General features: G+C 56.7%; 1 protein-coding gene across 1 annotated transcript in view; it reads right to left on the reverse strand.

Annotated features, from left to right (window-relative positions):
- Positions 1-382: 382 nt before the first annotated feature.
- Positions 383-19,867, reverse strand: part of LOC139273857 (palmitoyltransferase ZDHHC5-like) — a 28,751-nt gene continuing 9,266 nt past the window's right edge. Inside the window, exons 4-10 of the mRNA XM_070890933.1 lie at positions 18,729-18,831; positions 17,221-17,312; positions 15,399-15,531; positions 12,488-12,611; positions 10,089-10,207; positions 5,505-6,478; positions 383-1,717 (exon numbers count right to left, since the gene is read on the reverse strand). Of these exons, the coding sequence (XP_070747034.1) occupies positions 1,528-1,717; positions 5,505-6,478; positions 10,089-10,207; positions 12,488-12,611; positions 15,399-15,531; positions 17,221-17,312; positions 18,729-18,831 (1,735 nt within the window). The 3' untranslated portion in view covers positions 383-1,527. The remainder of the gene's footprint in view (positions 1,718-5,504; positions 6,479-10,088; positions 10,208-12,487; positions 12,612-15,398; positions 15,532-17,220; positions 17,313-18,728; positions 18,832-19,867) is intronic.

The raw sequence follows: 19,867 nt of genomic DNA on the forward strand, positions 1-19,867 counted from the left end.
ATTATTTTTTTCAGAAACAAACCGAGCGGGGCGGGGGTAAGGGGCGGATTTAAATAGGCGTAATGTGAGTGAGAGTCAGAGTGAAGCGAGGAGGATGAGGAGAGTGGTGACATCAGACTGCGGAGTGTCACCTTCTCTCCCTCCCTGCACCTGTTACCCCTCCCCGGCCTCTGTCGCCTCCCCCACCCCCTCTGCAGCGGCTCGCTCCATCGACAGGTGAGTCTAATAGTTTGTGCCTTTCTACAAGTGAAAGGATACAGAGTAAATAATCCCTTTAATTATATAAAAAAATCTTTTTTTTTGCAAAAGTCTTTTCTTTTTTCCTTTAGATTTCCGTCCTTTAACCCCACCCCCCGCCCTCCAATCCCACCCACCCCCTCCCCATGGTGATTGCACAATGTCCGCTCCTCAGTGATCGAACTCGCAGAAACTTGCACGAGAGAGAGAAGGAGGGAGAGAGAGAGAGAGAGAGAGCGCGAGAGAGAGGGAGCGTTAAACAAAATTTTTAAAATGCAAGCTTAGTGCCCTCTTTCTCTTTAGTGCCGGGGGAGAAAGCCACAAAATCTCTCTCCCTCCTCTCGTGTCCTACACACACTGCCAGCCTCCCCCTTCCCCATCAAACCTACGTCCCTCTCATAGTTTATACGTGAGTGAGTGAGTGTGAATGTGTGTTTGTGAGAGTGAATGTGTATGTGTGTGAGAGAGAGAGCGCGTGAGTGAGAGAGAGAGAGCGTGTGTGTGAGAGAGAGCGCGCGTGTGTGTGAGAGAGAGCGCGGGTGTGTGAGAGAGAGAGAGCGGGTGTGTGAGAGAGAGAGAGCGGGTGTGTGAGAGAGAGAGAGCGGGTGTGTGAGAGAGAGAGAGCGGGTGTGTGAGAGAGAGAGAGCGGGTGTGTGAGAGAGAGAGAGCGCGCGTGTGAGAGAGAGAGCGGGTGTGTGAGAGAGAGAGAGCGGGTGTGTGAGAGAGAGAGAGCGGGTGTGTGAGAGAGAGAGCGCCTGTGAGAGAGAGCGCCTGTGAGAGAGCGCCTGTGAGAGAGAGCGCCTGTGAGAGAGAGCGCCTGTGAGAGAGCGCCTGTGAGAGAGAGCGCCTGTGAGAGAGAGCGCCTGTGAGAGAGAGCGCCTGTGAGAGAGAGCGCGCGTGTGAGAGAGAGAGCGCGTGTGAGAGAGAGAGCGCGTGTGAGAGAGAGAGCGCGTGTGAGAGAGCGTGTGTGAGAGAGCGTGTGTGAGAGAGCATGTGTGAGCGAGCGTGTGTGTGCGAGCGCATGTGTGTGCGAAACGCTATTTTTCTCTCTCCTACCTCTCTCTTAAAACTTACGATTGGCTAAAATTTGAATATACACATAGAAGGATTCCCACAGCCGTCCCGCCAGGTCCTGTAAAGATACGGAAGCTCGCTTGAGTTCATCAGATCTCTTCTCCTCTCCTTCTCCTCCCAGCACCCAAAGGAATAAAGTGTGTCATCGCGAGGTTCAGTCCCCTCCGATTGCATACAAGAGTCTTTGGCGAGGCGCCCACTCCCCCTCGCTCGGCCTCACACGGAGATCTCGTAGGTAGTCCCCCCAACCCCCGAGACTTTCTTCACGCCTTTGCTGGGGCTCAGGGGAGCTCCGCTGGTCGTCCCGGGGCAAGGGGGCGGCGAGGTCTGTCGGGGATCCCCCTTGCTCAGGCTTTTGGGCTGCCCGTTGCTTTTGCTGTGGGAGCCTTTCATCCTCACCTCGTCTCTGTCAAGAGGGGAAGAGAGAAGGACGTTAATTCACGTGAGGCGTGTACAGCACGGATTAGATACAGTGTACAGCTCACTCTACATTACCCTGACAGTGTGTCCCCACTTTATACCCAGTGTCAGCATCGAGTGCTCCCAGGGCAGGTACAGCACGGGTTAGATACAGTGTAGGGCTCCCTCTACATTACCCTGACAGTGTGTCCCCACTTTATACCCAGTGTCAGCATCGAGTGCTCCCAGGGCAGGCACAGCACGGGCTAGATACAGTGTAGGGCTCCCTCTACATTACTCTGACAGTGTGTCCCCACTTTATACCCAGTGTCAGCATCGAGTGCTCCCAGGGCATGTACAGCACAGGTTAGATACAGTGTAGAGCTCCCTCTACATTATCCTGACCGTGCATCTCCACTTTATACCCAGTGTTCCATCTCTCTAACCCAGGGGTCACTGGACATTGATCAGGAGCAGGAACCCAGGCTGATTTCCCTTCCCTCCCTGACCCAGGTGGCCGTGAACAAAATTCAGGAACAGAAAGAAAGCCTTGCATTTATATAGCGATTTTCATGACCTCAGCATGTTCCAAAGTGCTTTACATCCACTTAAGTACTTTATCCAAGTATAGACACTGTTGTAATGTACATAAGAAATAGGAGCAGGAGTGGGCCATTTGGCTCCTCGAGCCTGCTCCGTCATTCAATAAGATCATGGCTGATCTGATCTTGGCCTCAACTCCACTTCCCCGCCCGCTCTCCTTAACTCCCCTATAGTTCAAATATCTGTCTATCCCCACCTTAAATATATTCAATGGCCAACCTCCGCAGCTCTCTGGGGCAGAGAATTCATGACCCTGAGAGAAGAAATTCCTCCTCATCTCCATTTTAAATGGGCGAGCCCTTATTCTGAAACTATGCCCTCTAGTTCGAGAATCCCCCATGAGGGGAAATATCCTCTCTGCATCCACCTTGCCGAGCCCCCTCAGAATCTTATATGTTTCAACAGGATCATCTCTCATTCTTTTAAACTCCAATGAGTATCGGCCCAACCTGCTCATCCTTTTCTCATATGACAACCGCTTCATCCCAGGAATCAACCTGTGAACCTTCTCCGAACTGCCTCCAATGCAAGCATATCCTTCCTTAAATAAGGAGACCAAAACTGTACGCAATACTCCAGGTGTGGTCTCACCAACGCCCTGTACAGTTGTAGCAAGACTTCCCTACTTTTATACTCTATCCCCCTTGCAATACAGACCTACATTCCATTTGCCTTCCTAATTACTTGCTGTACCCGCATGCTGACTTTTTTTGTTTCATGTACAAGGACTCCCAGATCCCTCTGTACTGCAGCATTTTGTTGTCTCTCCATTTAAATAATAATTTGCTTTTTTATTCTTCCTGCCAAAGTGGATACCCTCACATTTTCCCACATTATACTCCCATCTACCAAATTTTTGCCCACTCACTTAGCCTTTCTATATCCCTCTGCAGATTCTTTGTGTCTTCCTCACAACTTGCTTTCCCACCCATCTTTGTATCATCAGTGCACTCGGTTCCTTCATCGAAATCATTAATATAGATTGTAAATAATTGAGGCCCCAGCACCGATCCCTGCGGCACCCACTAGTTACTGTTTGCCAAATGAGCCATTTATCCCGACTCTCTGTTCTCTGTTAGTTAGCCAATCCTCTATCCATGCTAATATATTAACCCCATCATCATCATCATAGGCAGTCCCTCGGAATCGAGGAAGACTTGTTTCCATTCTTAGCATGAGTCCTTAGGTGGCTGTACAGTCCAATACGAGAACCACAGTCTCTGTCACAGTAGGGACAGACAGTGCTGAAGGGAAGGGTAGGTGGGGAACCTGGTTTGCCGCACGCTCCTTCCGCTGCCTGCGCTTGGTTTCTGCATGTTCTCGGCGTCGAGACTCGAGGAGCTCAGCGCCCTCCCGGATGCACTTCCTCCACTTAGGGCAGTCTTTGGCTCGGGACTCCCAGGTGTCAGTGGGGATGTCGCACTTTATCAGGGAGGCTTTGAGGGTGTCCCTGTAACGTTTCCTCTGCCCACCTTTGGCTCGTTTGCCGTGGACGTGTTCCGAGTAGCGCGCTTGCTTTGGGAGTCCCGTGTCTGGCATGCAGACAATGTGGCCTGCCCAGCGAAGCTGGTCGAGTGTGGTCAGTGCTTCAATGCTGGGGATGTTGGCCTGGTCGAGGACGCTAAAGTTGGTGCGTCTGCCCTCCCAGGGGATTTGCAGGATCTTGCGGAGACATCGTTGGTGGTATTTCTCCAGCGACTTGAGCTGTCTGCTGTACATGGTCCATGTCTCTGAGCCATACAGGAGGGCAGGTATTATTACAGCCCTGTAGACCATGAGCTTGGTGACAGTTTTGAGGGCCTGGTCTTCAAACGCTTTGTTCCTCAGGCAGCCGAAGGCTGCATTGGCGCACTGGAGGCCGTGTTGGATCTGGTCGTCAATGCCTGCTCTTGTTGATAAGAGGCTCCCGAGATATGGGAAATGGTCCACGGTGTCCAGGGCTGCGCCGTGGATCTTGATGTCTGGGGGGCAGTGCTGTGCGGCGAGGACAGGCTGGTGGAGGTCCTTTGTCTTACGGATGTTTAGCGTAAGGCCCATGCTTTCATACATCGACTACGTCCTGGAGTTCAGCCTTTGTGTATGCAGACGCAGGCATCGGCCGCGTATTGTAGCTCGACGATAGAGGTTGGAGTGGTCTTGGACCTGGCCTAGAGACGGCGAAGGTTGAACAGCTTCCCACTGGTTCTGTAGTTTAGTTTCACTCCAACGGCGAGCTTGTCAACTGTGAGGTGGAGCATGGCAGCGAGGAAGATTGAGCAGAGGGTTGGGGCGATGACGCAGCCCTGCTTGATCCCGGTCCGGACGCGGATTGGGTCTGTGATGGATCTATTTGTAAGGATCACGGCCTGCATGTCGTCGTGGAGCAGGCGGAGGATGGTGAGGTACTTTTGGGGACATCCGAAACAGGGGAGGACGCTCCATAGACCCTCGCGGGAGCCCATGAGCAGTAACCTTTTGTGTGGCACCTTATCGAATGCCCTCTGGCAATCCAAATACACCACATCCACTGGTTCCCCCTTATCCACCCTGGTCATTACATCCTCAAAAAACTTTAGTAAATTTGTCAAACATGATTTCCCTTTCATAAAACCATGCTGACTCTGCTTGATTGTACTTTGATTCTCTAAATGTCCTGCTGTTACTTCCTTAATAATGGACTCCAGCATTTTCCCAATGGCATATGTTAGGCTAACTGGTTTGTAGTTTCCTGCTTTCTGTCTCCTTCCCTTCTTGAATAGGGGCGTTACCTTTGCGGTTTTCCAATCTGCTGGGACCTCTCCAGAATTCAGGGAATTTTGGTAGATTACAACCAATGCATCCACTATCCCTGCAGCCACTTCTTTCAAGACCCTAGGATGTAAGGCGTCAGGTGGTCCAGGGGACTTGTCCACCTTTCGTCCCATTATTTGCCGAGTACTTTTTCTCTAGGGATTGTGATTGTTTGAAGTTCCTCCCCTCCTATAACCCCTTGATTATCGATTACTATTGGGATCCTTTTGGTGTCTCCTTCCGTGAAAACCAATACAAAATATTTGTTCAAAGTCTCTGCCATTTCCCTGTTTTCCATTATGATGACCTCTTTTGTTTGGTTTGGTACAGCTGAGGTGCTCAGTTGGCCGTGAAGCACTTTGGGACGTCCTGCTGTGGTGTAAAATCGGGGGACACACATGTTCAAGCGAGTTGGCACTTACTTGGGAGCCAGCAGCGGATGCGTCGTCGCCAATACTTCGCTGGTGTCCAGTGCGGCGCCGTACGGCGGCCTCGCCACCACGTAGGAAGTGGACTTGCCCATGGGAGGGGGCGGGGCCTCGGGGGAGCCCATGGAGCGGATCCGAGGGGCGTGGGGTGCACCCTCGGAGACCCTGGAGAAGCGGGAGGGCTGGGGGACGGCGCCCCCGGACTGCGAGCAGGAGGAGGAGGAGGAGGAGGAGGGGGGTGGCAGGGTGGCGCTGGTCCGCTGGGCCGGGCCCCGGAAGCCCGGCGAACGCCTGGCGTCGTCGGAGGAGCCAGCGCCCATCCTGGGGTGGTGGTGGTGGTGGTGGTGCTGCGGCGGCGGCGGCTGCTGCTGGTGGTGGTGGTGGTAGGCAGTGCCCGCGGGGAGGTGAGGGGGCGCTTCCTCCGGCCGCAACAGCTTCTCCCGCTCCTGCCGCCCCCGGCCGTCAGCAGAGGAGGAGGTCGATGACGACGACGGGGGGGGGGGCTCCCGGGGGCAGCGGGGAGGGGGCCCGTAGGCCCCCGGCGGCAGGTAGCGGTGAAGGTCCGCCTCCCTCTGCTGAGCGATCTTGGCCGACATGAAGGGCGAGTGGTAGCCCGTGGGCTCGGGCCCCGGGCAGGGAGACTCAGGCTCAGGGCTGCCCGAGGGGGTGGCCAGGCTGTCGTAGGACAGGCTCCCGTTGCGAGTCTGGTTGGCCAGGCTCTTGTAAGACGTGGAGGTGGTGCCCTCGGAGCGGATGGACTGCAGGTGGCTCATCTCGAAGCCCCCGCCGTGGGCCGACTTCAGGCTGGACGAGCGCGAATCATTGGAGACGGGCTCGAACTGGAAGCTCTTGTAGATGGTGGGTGAGCGGTAGTCATCCGACTCCAGGTTGGGCTCCGACTTGTAGCTCTGGCTCCTGCTGCTCTCGTCGATGGGCCTGGGCTCCTTCACAGCCTCGCCTCGGGAGATCTGGTGCACAAAAAGAGCAAACACACCGAGCTATCACATCCAGCTTCACTCGCTCGGCAACGGTGAACATTTTCCCTTCTGCCACAAGATTTCGCTCAGTCTCAAGGCAAAGTTTCACCTCCTCCCATCCCACTATCCAGGGCCCCAAACACCCCTTCCGGGTGAAAGTACTTGTACTTCTGGCAATTCAGTGTACTGTATTCGCTGCTCACGATGCGGTCCCCTCTATATTGGGGAGGAGACCAAACGCAGATTGGGTGACCCGTTTACCTCCGTTCAGTCTGCAAGGGTGACCGACCCCCCCGAGCTTCCGGTCGCCTGTCACTTTAATTCTCCGCTCCACTCCCACTCTGACCTCTCCGCCCTCGGCCTCCTGCACTGTTCCAATGAAGCTCAACGTAAGCTCGAGGAACAGCGCCTCATCTTTCAATGTGGCATTTCACAGCTTTCAGGCCATGACTTCTGCCCCCATGTTTTGCACACATGGCAGCTGATGATGATTCTGCCATTCCCATTTACACCTCATCTAGACTCATCTTTTGTTTCTTTACCTGTCCCGTTACCATCTCCTTTTGCCTGGTGCCATCATCCCTTTAGTCATTTAATCTCTCCTGGCTTCCACCCTATTTAGAAAGACACGGATTAATCAAGGGACAGTCAGTATGGATTTGTTAAGGGAAGGTCGTGTTTGACTAACTTGATTGAATTTTTGGAGGCGGTAACCAGGAGGCTCGATGAGGGCAGTGCGTACGATGTAGTGTTTATGGATTTTAGCAAACCTTTTGATAAGGTCTCAAATGGCAGACTGGTCACGAAAGTAAAAGCCCATGGGATCCAGGGAAAAGTGGCAAGTTTAATCCAAAATTGGCTCAGAGGCAGGAAGCAAAGGGCAACAGTTGATGGGTGTTTTTGTGGCTGGAAGGATGTTTCCAGTGGGGTTCTGCAGGGCTCAGTATTAGATCCCTTGCCTTTTGTGGTATATATCAATGATCTTGACTTGAATATAGGCGGTATGATTAAGAAGTTTGCAGATGATACTAAAATAGGCTTTGCGGTTGATAATGAAGAAGAAAGCTGTAGACTGCAGGAAGATATCAATCAACTGGTTGGGTGGACAGAACAGTGGCAAATGGAATTTTGTCCAGAGAAGTGTGAGGTAATGTATTTGGGGAGGGCTAACAAGGCAAGGGAATACACATTAAATGGTAGGACACAGAGGTGTAGAGGAACAAAGGGACCTTGGAGAGCAGGTTCACAGATCCCTGAAAGTAGCAGGCCAGGGAGATAATGTGGTTAAAGGCGGCATATGGAATGCTTGCCTTTATTAGCTGAGGCACAGAATACAAGAGCGGGGGGGGGGGTTTATACTTCAACTGTATAAAACACTGGTTGGACCACAGCTGGAGTACTGCGTGCAGTTCTGATCACCACATTACAGGAAGGATGTGATTGCACTGGAAAGGGTGCAGAGGAGATTTACGAGGATGTTGCCAGGACTGGAGAATCTTAGCTATGAGGAAAGATTGGATAGGCTGGATATGTTTTCCTTGGAACAGAGGAGGCTGAGGGGAGACCTCATTGAGGTGTATAAAGTTATGAGGAACCTAGATATAATGGATAGACAGGATCTATTTCCCTTAGCAGAGGGGTCAACAACCAGGGAGCATAAATTTAAAGTAATTGGTAGAAGGTTTAGAGTTGATTTGTGGAAAACGTTACAAGGACACCCTCAAAGCCTCCCTGATAAAGTGCGACATCCCCACTGACACCTGGGAGTCCCTGGCCAAAGACTGCCCTAAGTGGAGGAAGTGCATCCGGGAGGGCGCTGTGCTCCTCGAGTCTCGTCGCCGAGAGCATGCAAAAACCAAGCGCAGGCAGCGGAAGGAGCGTGCGACAAGACAGACTCCCCACCCACCTGTGACAGAGACTGTGGTTCTCGTATTGGACTGTACAGCCACCTAAGAACTCATGCTAAGAGTGGAAGCACGGCTTCCTCGATTCCGAGGGACTGCCTATGATGTCGTGACCTGGGATGCACTGCCTGAAAGGGCGGTGGAAGCAGATTCAATAGTAACTTTCAAAAGGGAATTGGATATATACTTGAAGGGAAAGATTTGCAGGCCGTGGGGGAAAAGAGGCCAGGGTGGAGAGAGAGAGGTGGGTACTGATTGTATAGCTCTTTCAAAGAGCCGGCTCATGTGCGACGGGCCAAATGGCTGCCTTCTGTGCTGTATGATTCTATGAGATACACAAGCCTCCGCAGTTTCTTCCCACCGCTCCCCACCTCAGGTGTTTCAGTGCATTCAACTGTGGAGGGGCATCAAGTCCTATAGAGTGCCTTCAATGTAGTTAAACATCCCAAGGCGCTTCACAGAAGCGCAAGTCATACATAATTTGACACCGGAGATATGAGGGCAGGTGACCCAAAAGCTTGGTCAAAGAGGTAGGTTTTAAGGAGCAGCTTGAAAGGAGGGCAAATTCGCGAGCTCGGGGACCCAGGCAGCTGAAGGTACAGCCACCAATGGTGGAGCGATAAAAATCGGGGGGGGTGCTCAAGAGGCCAGAATTGGAGGTGTGTAGAGGGGGTTGTAGGGGAGGTTACAGGGATGGAGGGTGAGGCCATGGAAAAATTCGAACAGGAGGATGAGAAATGTTTAAACAAAGACGTTTGGGGTCCAGAAAAACAATGTAGGTCAGCGAGGACGTGAGGGAGGCGGGGTGGGGGCGCAAAGGCCAAGGGGAGACCAGATTGAGGTGTATAAAATTATGATGCGCCTAGATAGAGTGGATAGGACGGACCTATTTCCCTTGGCAGAGGGTCAACAACCAGGGGGCATAGATTTAAAGTAATTGGGGGGATGTTGGGGAAGTCCAGAACCAGGGGTCACAGTCTAAGGATAAGGGGTAAGCCATTTAGGACCGAGATGAGGAGAAACTTCTTCACCCAGAGAGTGGTGAACCTGTGGAATTCTCTACCACAGAAAGTAGTTGAGGCCAATTCACTAAATATATTCAAAAAGGAGTTAGATGAAGTCCTTACTACGAGGGGGATCAAGGGGTATGGCGAGAAAGCAGGAATAGGGTACTGAAGTTGCATGTTCAGCCATGAACTCATTGAATGGCGGTGCAGGCTCGAAGGGCCGAATGGCCTACTCCTGCACCTATTTTCTATGTTTCTATGTTTAGGGGGATTTGAGGGGAAAGGTCTTCACCCAAGGGGTGGTGGGGGTCTGGAGCTCACGGCCTGAAAGGGTGGTAGAGGCAGAAACCCTCACCACATTTAAAAAGTACTTGGATGTGCACTTGAAGTGCTGTAACCTGCAGGTACAGATCAAGAGCTGGAAAGTGGGATTAGGCTGGGTAGCTGTTGGTCAGCCGGCACGGACACGACGGGCTGAAATGGCCTCCTTCTGTGCTGTGAATTTCTATGACTCTATGAATAGAAGGATATGCTGATAGGGTGAGATGAAGTCGGGTCGGGGAGGTGGTTCGTGTGGAGCGTAAACACTGGTTATGGACTTGTTGGGCCAAACGGCCTGTTTCAGTGCTGTAGACTTCATGTGATGCACCGTGACGATGTCACGGCACCTGTGGGATCGGGGCAACGTACCTTCTCGCTGGCGGAGTGCGTGAGGGCTGCGTGGTTGCGGCCGGGGCTGTTGTAAGCCGGCCGGTACTTGTACATGGTCGGGGTCGGTGGGTTGTCCATTCTGTGCAGCAGGGTGCCCTCTGTGCGGGGAGAGGGAAACAAAGAAATCAAAACACTCGGGTCAATGGCAAGTTGTGAGGCAAAACGCCCAAACCGACGGCCGCAGTTCACGCGCATGCACGGTCGAACTGAAGCTCGGGGTCTTCGGGAATCTCTGCGCACTCCCCCGCCACCCCCCCCCCACACACGCCATTTTTCCACAGGTTGCGTTACTGTGCATCCCGCGTTAGTCTGATTGGCCAAGGACCCGCCAAGCCGTCACCACGCCCCCGCCACGCGCCCTCTGCTGTAGCCCAACATCCGGTCCGGTCAGATGGGATGTAAAGAGGCGGCGTGTGGTCTGCCCCCCAGTCTCAGATTCCTCGAATGAGCCCACGGGTCAGGGTGGGGCAGATTCCATCATCATCATAGGCAGTCCCTCGGAATCGAGGAAGACTTGCTTTCACTCCTGAAGTGAGTCCTTAGGTGGCTGAACAGTCCAATACGAGAACCACAGTCCCTGTCACAGGTGGGACAGATAGACGTTGAGGGTAAGGGAGGGTGGGACAGGTTTGCCGCACGCTCCTTCCGCTGCCTGCGCTTGGTTTCTGCATGCTCTCGGCGACGAGACTCGAGGTGCTCAGCGCCCTCCCGGATGCACTTCCTCCACTTAGGGCGGTCTTTGGCCAGGGACTCCCAGGTGTCAGTGGGGGATGTTGCACTTTATCAGGGAGACTTTTGAGGGTGCTGTACCTGCCCTGGGAGCACTCGATGCTGACACTGGGTATAAAGTGGGGATACACTGTCAGGGTAATGTAGAAGGAGCCCTACACTGTATCTAACCCGTGCTGTACCTGCCCTGGGAGCACTCGATGCTGACACTGGGTATAAAGTGGGGATACACTGTCAGGGTAATGTAGAGGGGGCCCTACACTGTATCTAACCCGTGCTGTACCTGCCCTGGGAGCACTCGATGCTGACACTGGGTATAAAGTGGGGACACACTGTCAGGGTAATGTAGAGGGAGCCCTACACTGTATCTAACCAGTGCTGTACCTGCCCTGGGAGCACTCGATGCTGACACTGGGTATAAAGTGGGGACACACTGTCAGGGTAATGTAGAAGGAGCCCTACACTGTATCTAACCCGTGCTGTACCTGCCCTGGGAGCACTCGATGCTGACACTGGGTATAAAGTGGGGGACACACTGTCAGGGTAATGTAGAGGGAGCCCTACACTGTATCTAACCCGTGCTGTACCTGCCCTGGGAGCACTCGATGCTGACACTGGGTATAAAGTGGGGACACACTGTCAGGGTAATGTAGAGGGAGCCCCACACTGTATCTAACCCGTGCTGTACCTGCCCTGAGAGCACTCGATGCTGACACTGGGTATAAAGTGGGGACACACTGTCAGGGTAATGTAGAAGGAGCCCTACACTGTATCTAACCCGTGCTGTACCTGCCCTGGGAGCACTCGATGCTGACACTGGGTATAAAGTGGGGACACACTGTCAGGGTAATGTAGAGGGGGCCCTACACTGTATCTAACCCGTGCTGTACCTGCCCTGGGAGCACTCGATGCTGACACTGGGTATAAAGTGGGGACACACTGTCAGGGTAATGTAGAGGGAGCCCTACACTGTATCTAACCCATGCTGTACCTGCCCTGGGAGCACTCGATGCTGACACTGGGTATAAAGTGGGGACACACTGTCAGGGTAATGTAGAGGGAGCCCTACACTGTATCTAGCCCGTGCTGTACCTGCCCTGGGAGCACTCGATGCTGACACTGGGTATAAAGTGGGGACACACTGTCAGGGTAATGTAGAGGGAGCCCTACACTGTATCTAACCCGTGCTGTACCTGCCCTGGGAGCACTCGATGCTGACACTGGGTATAAAGTGGGGACACACTGTCAGGGTAATGTAGAGGGAGCCCTACACTGTATCTAACCCGTGCTGTACCTGCCCTGGGAGCACTCGATGCTGACACCGGGTATAAAGTGGGGACACACTGTCAGGGTAATGTAGAGGGAGCCCTACACTGTATCTAACCCGTGCTGTACCTGCCCTGGGAGCGCTCGATGCTGACACTGGGTATAAAGTGGGGGACACACTGTCAGGGTAATGTAGAGGGAGCCCTACACTGTATCTAACCCGTGCTGTACCTGCCCTGGGAGCGCTCGATGCTGACATTGGGTGGAGGGATACGCTGCCTAGATAATGTAGAGTGGATGTCTCGCTTTTGTGTGCATACGGAGTTCTCTCCGTGAAGCTCACGCTCCCCCTGCCCCTGGTCTATTGCACAGTGACCTCTCACCCTCGTTGGTTGCCAGCGTCAGGTGTGCCCGGAGCCCTGAGTACCGGTTCAGATCTGGTTTAGGTGGTGGAGGGGGCTCGGCGTCGGCTGACTGGCTCTCCATGACCTCCAGACTTCCTTTCGACTGCCGGAGAGAGCAGAGATTAAGCGTGAGTCCCTGCAAAGTGCAGTTGCTAAACCCTCACAGACACACTATCTCCCCATTTCAGTATCAAACGCTGTCCTGCACCCCCACCCTCCATCCCCTCCTCCCTCCGCACCCCACCCTCCATCTCCTCCTCCCTCCGCACCCCACCCTCCAACCCCTCCTCACCCCACCCTCCATCTCCTCCTCCCTCCGAACCCCACCCTCCATCTCCTCCTCCCTCCGCACCCCACCCTCCATCTCCTCCTCCCTCCGCACCCCACTCCATCTCCTCCTCCCTCCGCACCCCCACCCTCCATCCCCTCCTCCCTCCGCACCCCACCCTCTATCCCCTCCTCCCTCCGCACCCCACCCTCCATCTCCTCCTCCCTCCGCACCCCACCCTCTATCTCCTCCTCCCTCCGCACCCCACCCTCCATCCCCTCCTCCCTCCGCACCCCACCCTCCATCCCCTCCTCCCTCCGCACCCCACCCTCCATCCCCTCCTCACCCCACCCTCCATCCCCTCCTCCCTCCGAACCCCACCCTCCATCTCCTCCTCCCTCCGCACCCCACCCTCCATCCCCTCCTCACCCCACCCTCCACCTCCTCCTCCCTCCGAACCCCACCCTCCATCTCCTCCTCCCTCCGCACTCCACCCTCCATCTCCTCCTCCCTCCACACCCCACTCCATCTCCTCCTCCCTCCGCACCCCCACCCTCCATCCCCTCCTCCCTCCGCACCCCACCCTCCATCCCCTCCTTCCTCCGCACCCCACCCTCCATCTCCTCCTCCCTCCGCACCCCACCCTCCATCTCCTCCTCCCTCCGCACCCCACCCTCCATCTCCTCCTCCCTCCGCACCCCACCCTCCATCTCCTCCTCCCTCCGCACCCCACCCTCCATCCCCTCCTCCCTCCGCACCCCACCCTCCATCCCCTCCTCCCTCCGCACCCCACCCTCCATCTCCTCCGCACCCCACCCTCCATCTCCTCCTCCCTCCGCACCCCACCCTCCATCCCCTCCTCCCTCCGCACCCCACCCTCCATCCCCTCCTCCCTCCGCACCCCACCCTCCATCCCCTCCTCACCCCACCCTCCATCCCCTCCTCCCTCCGCACCCCACCCTCCATATCCTCCTCCCTCCGCACCCCACCCTCCATCCCCTCCTACCTCCGCACCCCACCCTCCATCTCCTCCTCCCTCCGCACCCCACCCTCCATCCCCTCCTCACCCCACCCTCCATCTCCTCCTCCCTCCGCACCCCACCCTCCATCCCCTTCTCCCTCCGCACCCCACCCTCCATCCCCTTCTCCCTCCGCACCCCACCCTCCATCTCCTCCTCCCTCCGCACCCCACCCTCCATCTCCTCCTCCCTCCGCACCCCACCCTCCATCCCCTCCTCCCTCCGCACCCCACCCTCCATCCCCTCCTCCCTCCGCACCCCACCCTCCATCTCCTCCTCCCTCCGCACCCCACCCTCCATCTCCTCCTCCCTCCGCACCCCACCCTCCATCTCCTGCTCCCTCCGCACCCCACCCTCCATCTCCTCCTCCCTCCGCACCCCACTCCATCTCCTCCTCCCTCCGCACCCCACCCTCCATCTCCTCCTCCCTCCGCACCCCACCCTCCATCTCCTCCTCCCTCCGCACCCCACCCTCCATCCCTTCCTCCCTCCGCACCCCACCCTCCATCTCCTCCTCCCTCCGCACCCCACCCTCCATCCCCTCCTCCCTCCGCACCCCACCCTCCATCTCCTCCTCCCTCCGCACCCCACCCTCCATCCCCTCCTCCCTCCGCACCCCACCCTCCATCCCCTCCTCCCTCCGCACCCCACCCTCCATCTCCTCCTCCCTCCGCACCCCACCCTCCATCCCCTTCTCCCTCCGCACCCCACCCTCCATCTCCTCCTCCCTCCGCACCCCACCCTCCATCTCCTCCTCCCTCCACCCTCCATCCCCTCCTCCCTCCGCACCCCACCCTCCATCCCCTCCTCCCTCCGCACCCCACCCTCCATCTCCTCCTCCCTCCGCACCCCACCCTCCATCTCCTCCTCCCTCCGCACCCCACCCTCCATCCCCTCCTCCCTCCGCACCCCACCCTCCATCTCCTCCTCCCTCCGCACCCCACCCTCCATCCCCTCCTCCCTCCGCACCCCACCCTCCATCTCCTCCTCCCTCCGCACCCCACCCTCCATCCCCTCCTCCCTCCGCACCCCACCCTCCATCTCCTCCTCCCTCCGCACCCCACCCTCCATCTCCTCCTCCCTCCGCACCCCACCCTCCATCTCCTCCTCCCTCCGCACCCCACCCTCCATCTCCTCCTCCCTCCACACCCCACCCTCCATCTCCTCCTCCCTCCGCACCCCACTCCATCTCCTCTTCCCTCCGCACCCCACCCTCCATCTCCTCCTCCCTCCGCACCCCACCCTCCATCCCCTCCTCCCTCCGCACCCCACCCTCCATCCCCTCCTCCCTCCGCACCCCACCCTCCATCCCCTCCTCCCTCCGCACCCCACTCCATCTCCTCCTCCCTCCGCACCCCACCCTCCATCTCCTCCTCCCTCCGCACCCCACTCTCCATCTCCTCCTCCCTCCGCACCCCACCCTCCATCTCCTCCTCCCTCCGCACCCCACCCTCCATCTCCTCCTCCCTCCGCACCCCACTCCATCTCCTCCTCCCTCCGCACCCCACTCCATCTCCTCCTCCCTCCGCACCCCACCCTCCATCCCCTCCTCCCTCCGCACCCCACCACCCACCGATAACAGGTCCAGCCCCTGCCCCCTTACCCTTGTCCTCGTGAGGTTTGTTTGAATTCCGTTGTCCATCAACTTCATGGTGACCTCGGTGTCGGAAATCGTGGGCCGCAAGAAGGGCGTCTGCACCGGGATCTGGTGCTCCTTCTTCTCTCGGCTGATGTACCTGCCGGGGAGTGAATGTCACATTGGGCGCGTTAGTGGCACTCGGCTGTGGGGGTGGGGGTACAAACTCTCCCCACCCCCCCCACCCTGCCCTTATCAGTCACACGCGGCTCTGGGTTCTCGACAGCGGGTCATCCCGGTGGCAATGCTGGTGGCACCTCTTTCCTCACTGACCGACAAAGGGTAAAGCGGAGAAGGTGGGCCAAGAAGGCAGGGTGAAAGGGGGTTAAAGCAGAACCCGAGGAGGCCTGCGCACAGCTGTGCTCCCCACCTTCCTCCTCGTGTGTCGGGGAACCTGTCGCCAGTGGGGGGGGGGGGGGGGAAGAGAACTGTAGGGGCCATGGGGGGGGGGGGGGGGGGGTGGAGGAGAGGGTAACCAGGGGGGGCATGGGGGGTAAGCTGTTGCCCTGGGGGGAACCCGGGTAATCTGTCACCCTGAGGGTGACTGGAGGGGCCCTGGGTAACCCGCCCCCCTGGGGGGTACTGGGGGGGCCCTGGGTAACCCGCCCCCTGGGAGTAACCCGCCCCCCTGCGGGGTACTGGGGGGGCCCTGGGTAACCCGCCCCCCTGGGGGTAATCTGTCGACCTGGGGGTGACTGGAGGGGCCCTGGGTAACCCGCCCCCCTGGGGGTAATCTGTCACCCTGGGGGTGACTGGAGGGGCCCTGGGTAACCCGCCCCCCTGGGAGTAACGCGCCCCCCCCTGGGGGGTACTGGAGGGGCCCTGGGTAACCCGCCCTCCTGGGGGGTACTGGGGGGGCCCCGGGTAACCCGCCCCCCTGGGGGTAATCTGTCACCCTGGGGGTGACTGGAGGGGCCCTGGGTAACCCGCCCCCCTGGGGGGGCCCTGGGTAACCCGCCCCCCCTGGGGGGTACTGGGGGGGCCCTGGGTAACCCGCCCCCCTGGGGGTAACCTGTCGCCCTGGGGGTGACTGGAGGGGCCCTGGGTAACTCGCCCCCCCTGGGGGTAATCTGTCGCCCTGGGGGTGACTGGAGGGGCCCTGGGTAACTCGACCCCCTGGGGGTAATCTGTCGCCCTGGGGGTGACTGGAGGGGCCCTGGGTAACTCGCCCCCCTGGGGGTAATCTGTCGTCCTGGGGGTGACTGGAGGGGCCCTGGGTAACCCGCCCCCCTGGGGGTAATCTGTCGCCCTGGGGTGACTGGAGGGGCCCTGGGTAACCCGCCCCCCTGGGGGTAATCTGTCGCCCTGGGGGTGACTGGAGGGGCCCTGGGTAACTCGCCCCCCTGGGGGTAATCTGTCGCCCTGGGGGTGACTGGAGGGGCCCTGGGTAACTCGCCCCCCTGGGGGTAATCTGTCGCCCTGGGGGTGACTGGAGGGGCCCTGGGTAACCCGCCCCCCTGGGGGTAATCTGTCGCCCTGGGAGTGACTGGAGGGGCCCTGAGTAGCCCGCGCCCCTGGGGGTAACCTGAGGGGTCCTGGGTAACCCGTCCCCTGGAGTATCATTCCCCTGAAGACCAGAATGAAGGACAGATACGTGGGGAGCTGAGCAGGCTGGTGCCGGGTGAGAAATACCACGCGCACCAATTCCAAGGTTCCACGGACAAGTCTCTATTAAGTGTGTGTGGAATAAAACGTGAGGGTTTTGCTATCAATTTGATGGGGAGCCAAAGAGGCAGGAAGAGGGGGGGGAGGGGTGGGGTGTGGGCAAGGTTAGAAGTAGGAGCCTTACCTGGGTGCCTGTGAGCTGCAGAGCACATAAGAGATGTTCCTCCAACAGCCCTGCGTGAAGGGGTTCACACCTCCCCGGAATTTACCCGTAACCTGCAACGAGGGACAGGCATTCAGTGGTGGGAACAAAGAGAGACCCTGGGCCGATGGGACAGTTCAAACCCCCTCGTTCTGGCCTGCTGTGTGTCGCTTCCCCTTCCTCCCCACAACCGCTCGACTTCTGTGGCACTGCGCGGTTGGCAAGCTCCGGTGACACTGGTCCCATCACCTAATCCCTTTGCCGATTCTCCCCGCTCCCTTGCACTGTGCCTTCACATCAGTGTCAGTTGTGGTTCAGTGGGTAGCACGCTCGCCTCTGAGTCTAAAGGTTGTGGGGTTCAAGTCCCACTCCAGGAGAGGTGCCGTCTTTCGGATGAGACATTAAACCGAGGTCCCGTCTGCTCTCTCAGGTGGATGGAAAAGATCCAATGGCCACTATTTCGAAGAAGAGCAGGTGAGTTATCCCAGGGTGTCCTGGCCAATATTGTCCCTCAATCAACATCACTAAAACATGATCTGGTCATTATCACATTGATGTTTGTGGGAGCTTGCTGTGCGCAAAATGGCTGCCATGTTTCCCCACATTACAACAGTGACTACACTCCAAAAGTACTTAATTGGCTGTAAAGCGATTTGAGATGTCTGGTGGTCATGAAAGGCGCTATGTAAATGTAAACCTTTCTTTTCTTTTTTTGGTCACCTCCCATCACTTCTCTCATTTCCACAGCATCATGAAAACTGCGGCAGAGGGGCCATTTGGCCTATTGTGTGTGTGCTGGTGCTAGCTTCTGGCTCAAATCCCCTTTTCCTGTCCTTCTCCCAGTATCCTTGAATACTGTTCCATCACTTGGCCAATTACATAATGGTCTAGTCTTCACCTCAGTCAAACATTTCCCTGTTCTGACTACCAACTGAGAAAACATTTCCCCCAGCTTCCCGCTACTGTTAGTCCTCAGTCAGTGGCCCCCTTGTTACTAATTCACCACCAGAACAGGAGGAGGCCTTTCAGCCCCTTGAACCTTTCTGCCATTCGTTGAGACAATGGCTGATGTTTAGCCTAACTCCATCCACCCACCTTGGCTCCACGTCCTTGTCTAGCACAAAATCTATCGATCTCAGCAAGATTGCCGCTCCCGATTAACATCTAATCCCTCCTGTTGGAGAGCGTCTGCGGGACTGGGCTCTGCTACGATGACCTCCACAGGTGAATAGCTGCGCCCGAAGAACGGAGTGACGGGATACTGAAGAGAGGCAGTGTCCGCAAGGACCTTGCCCAACAAGAGCCACCACCGTTCCCCACTTGTATATGGGGGGGGGGGGGGGGGGATTGGGCGCCGTGACGATGCCCTCCACAGGTGAATAGCTGCACCGGCCGGATTCTGGCGTATGCAGAATGGTGCGAAGGCGGTACAGAAGAGGAGTGAGGGGGATGTGTAAAAGACAGCACACTAACTGGCACGGATACTCCACCTGCTCATTGGTCGTCCGGCCCCTGGCGACCAGCACGATATGGAATCCGGTCAGACCGGCCACGGGGATGAAGAACAAGCCCGCCACGCACATGACCGCCATACTACATCAGTAGAGTTAAGGGAAAAAGGAGTGAGAGAGTGAGAGAAACACACAGCAACACTGTTCAAAAACCTGCCTTGGGAGAACGTAAAGGGTTTCTGCGCACTGTGCATTTCGCAAAGATATTTGGCTCAGGAAGATGCCAGGGTCTGGAGACTCAAACATGAAGCACAGCAAAAAGGCGACAGCCAACTACGGTTTTGAATTGATGAAGGACGGTGATACTGGACATTGGAATGTTTTAAAGCTTTTCTGATTGACTATGAAAAGGAGCATCCATGGAAAGATGTGGCCTGGAATCTTGAGCAAGCCTCGATTGATTTCGATGGGAGAAATTGCATCTGGACAATGCTCTAAGTTTCACTCAAACAATGGGGTCAGATTAACTTCATGGCCTGTATCAGAAAAACGTTTATCTGCGAGCCGATGATCAGACACACCCATCAACAGTAAGAGGAAACCACATTAAATGTGTTTTTCAGGGAGCGGGAAACAAAGATGAGGAGTCATCTTCAATTTCACAGACTCTGCATATCTCCGGTGGCTGATACAGAAGCCCAGCATCATCATCATCACCATCATAGACAGTCCCTCGGAATCGAGGAAGACTTGCTCCCACTCTTAAAATCAGTCCTTAGGTGGCTGAACAGACCAATACGAGAACCACAGTCCCTGTCACAGGTGGGACAAATAGACGTTGAGGGTAAGGGAGGGTGGGACTGGTTTGCCGCACGCTCCTTCCGCTGCCTGCGCTTGATTTCTGCATGCTCTCGGCGACGAGACTCGAGGTGCTCAGCGCACTCCCGGATGCACTTCCTCCACTTAGGGCGGTCTTTGGCCAGGGACTCCCAGGTGCCAGTGGGGATGTTGCACTTTATCAGGGAGGCTTTGAGGGTGTCCTTGTAACGTTTCCTCTGCCCACCTTTGGCTCGTTTGCCGTGAAGGAGCTCCGAGTAAAGCGCTTGCTTTGGGAGTCTTGTGTCTGGCAAGCGAACAATGTGGCCTGCTCAGCGGAGCTGATCAAGTGTGGTCAGTGC

The sequence above is a fragment of the Pristiophorus japonicus genome, chromosome 9 (assembly GCF_044704955.1).
Source record: "Pristiophorus japonicus isolate sPriJap1 chromosome 9, sPriJap1.hap1, whole genome shotgun sequence".
Lineage (NCBI taxonomy): Eukaryota > Metazoa > Chordata > Chondrichthyes > Pristiophoridae > Pristiophorus > Pristiophorus japonicus.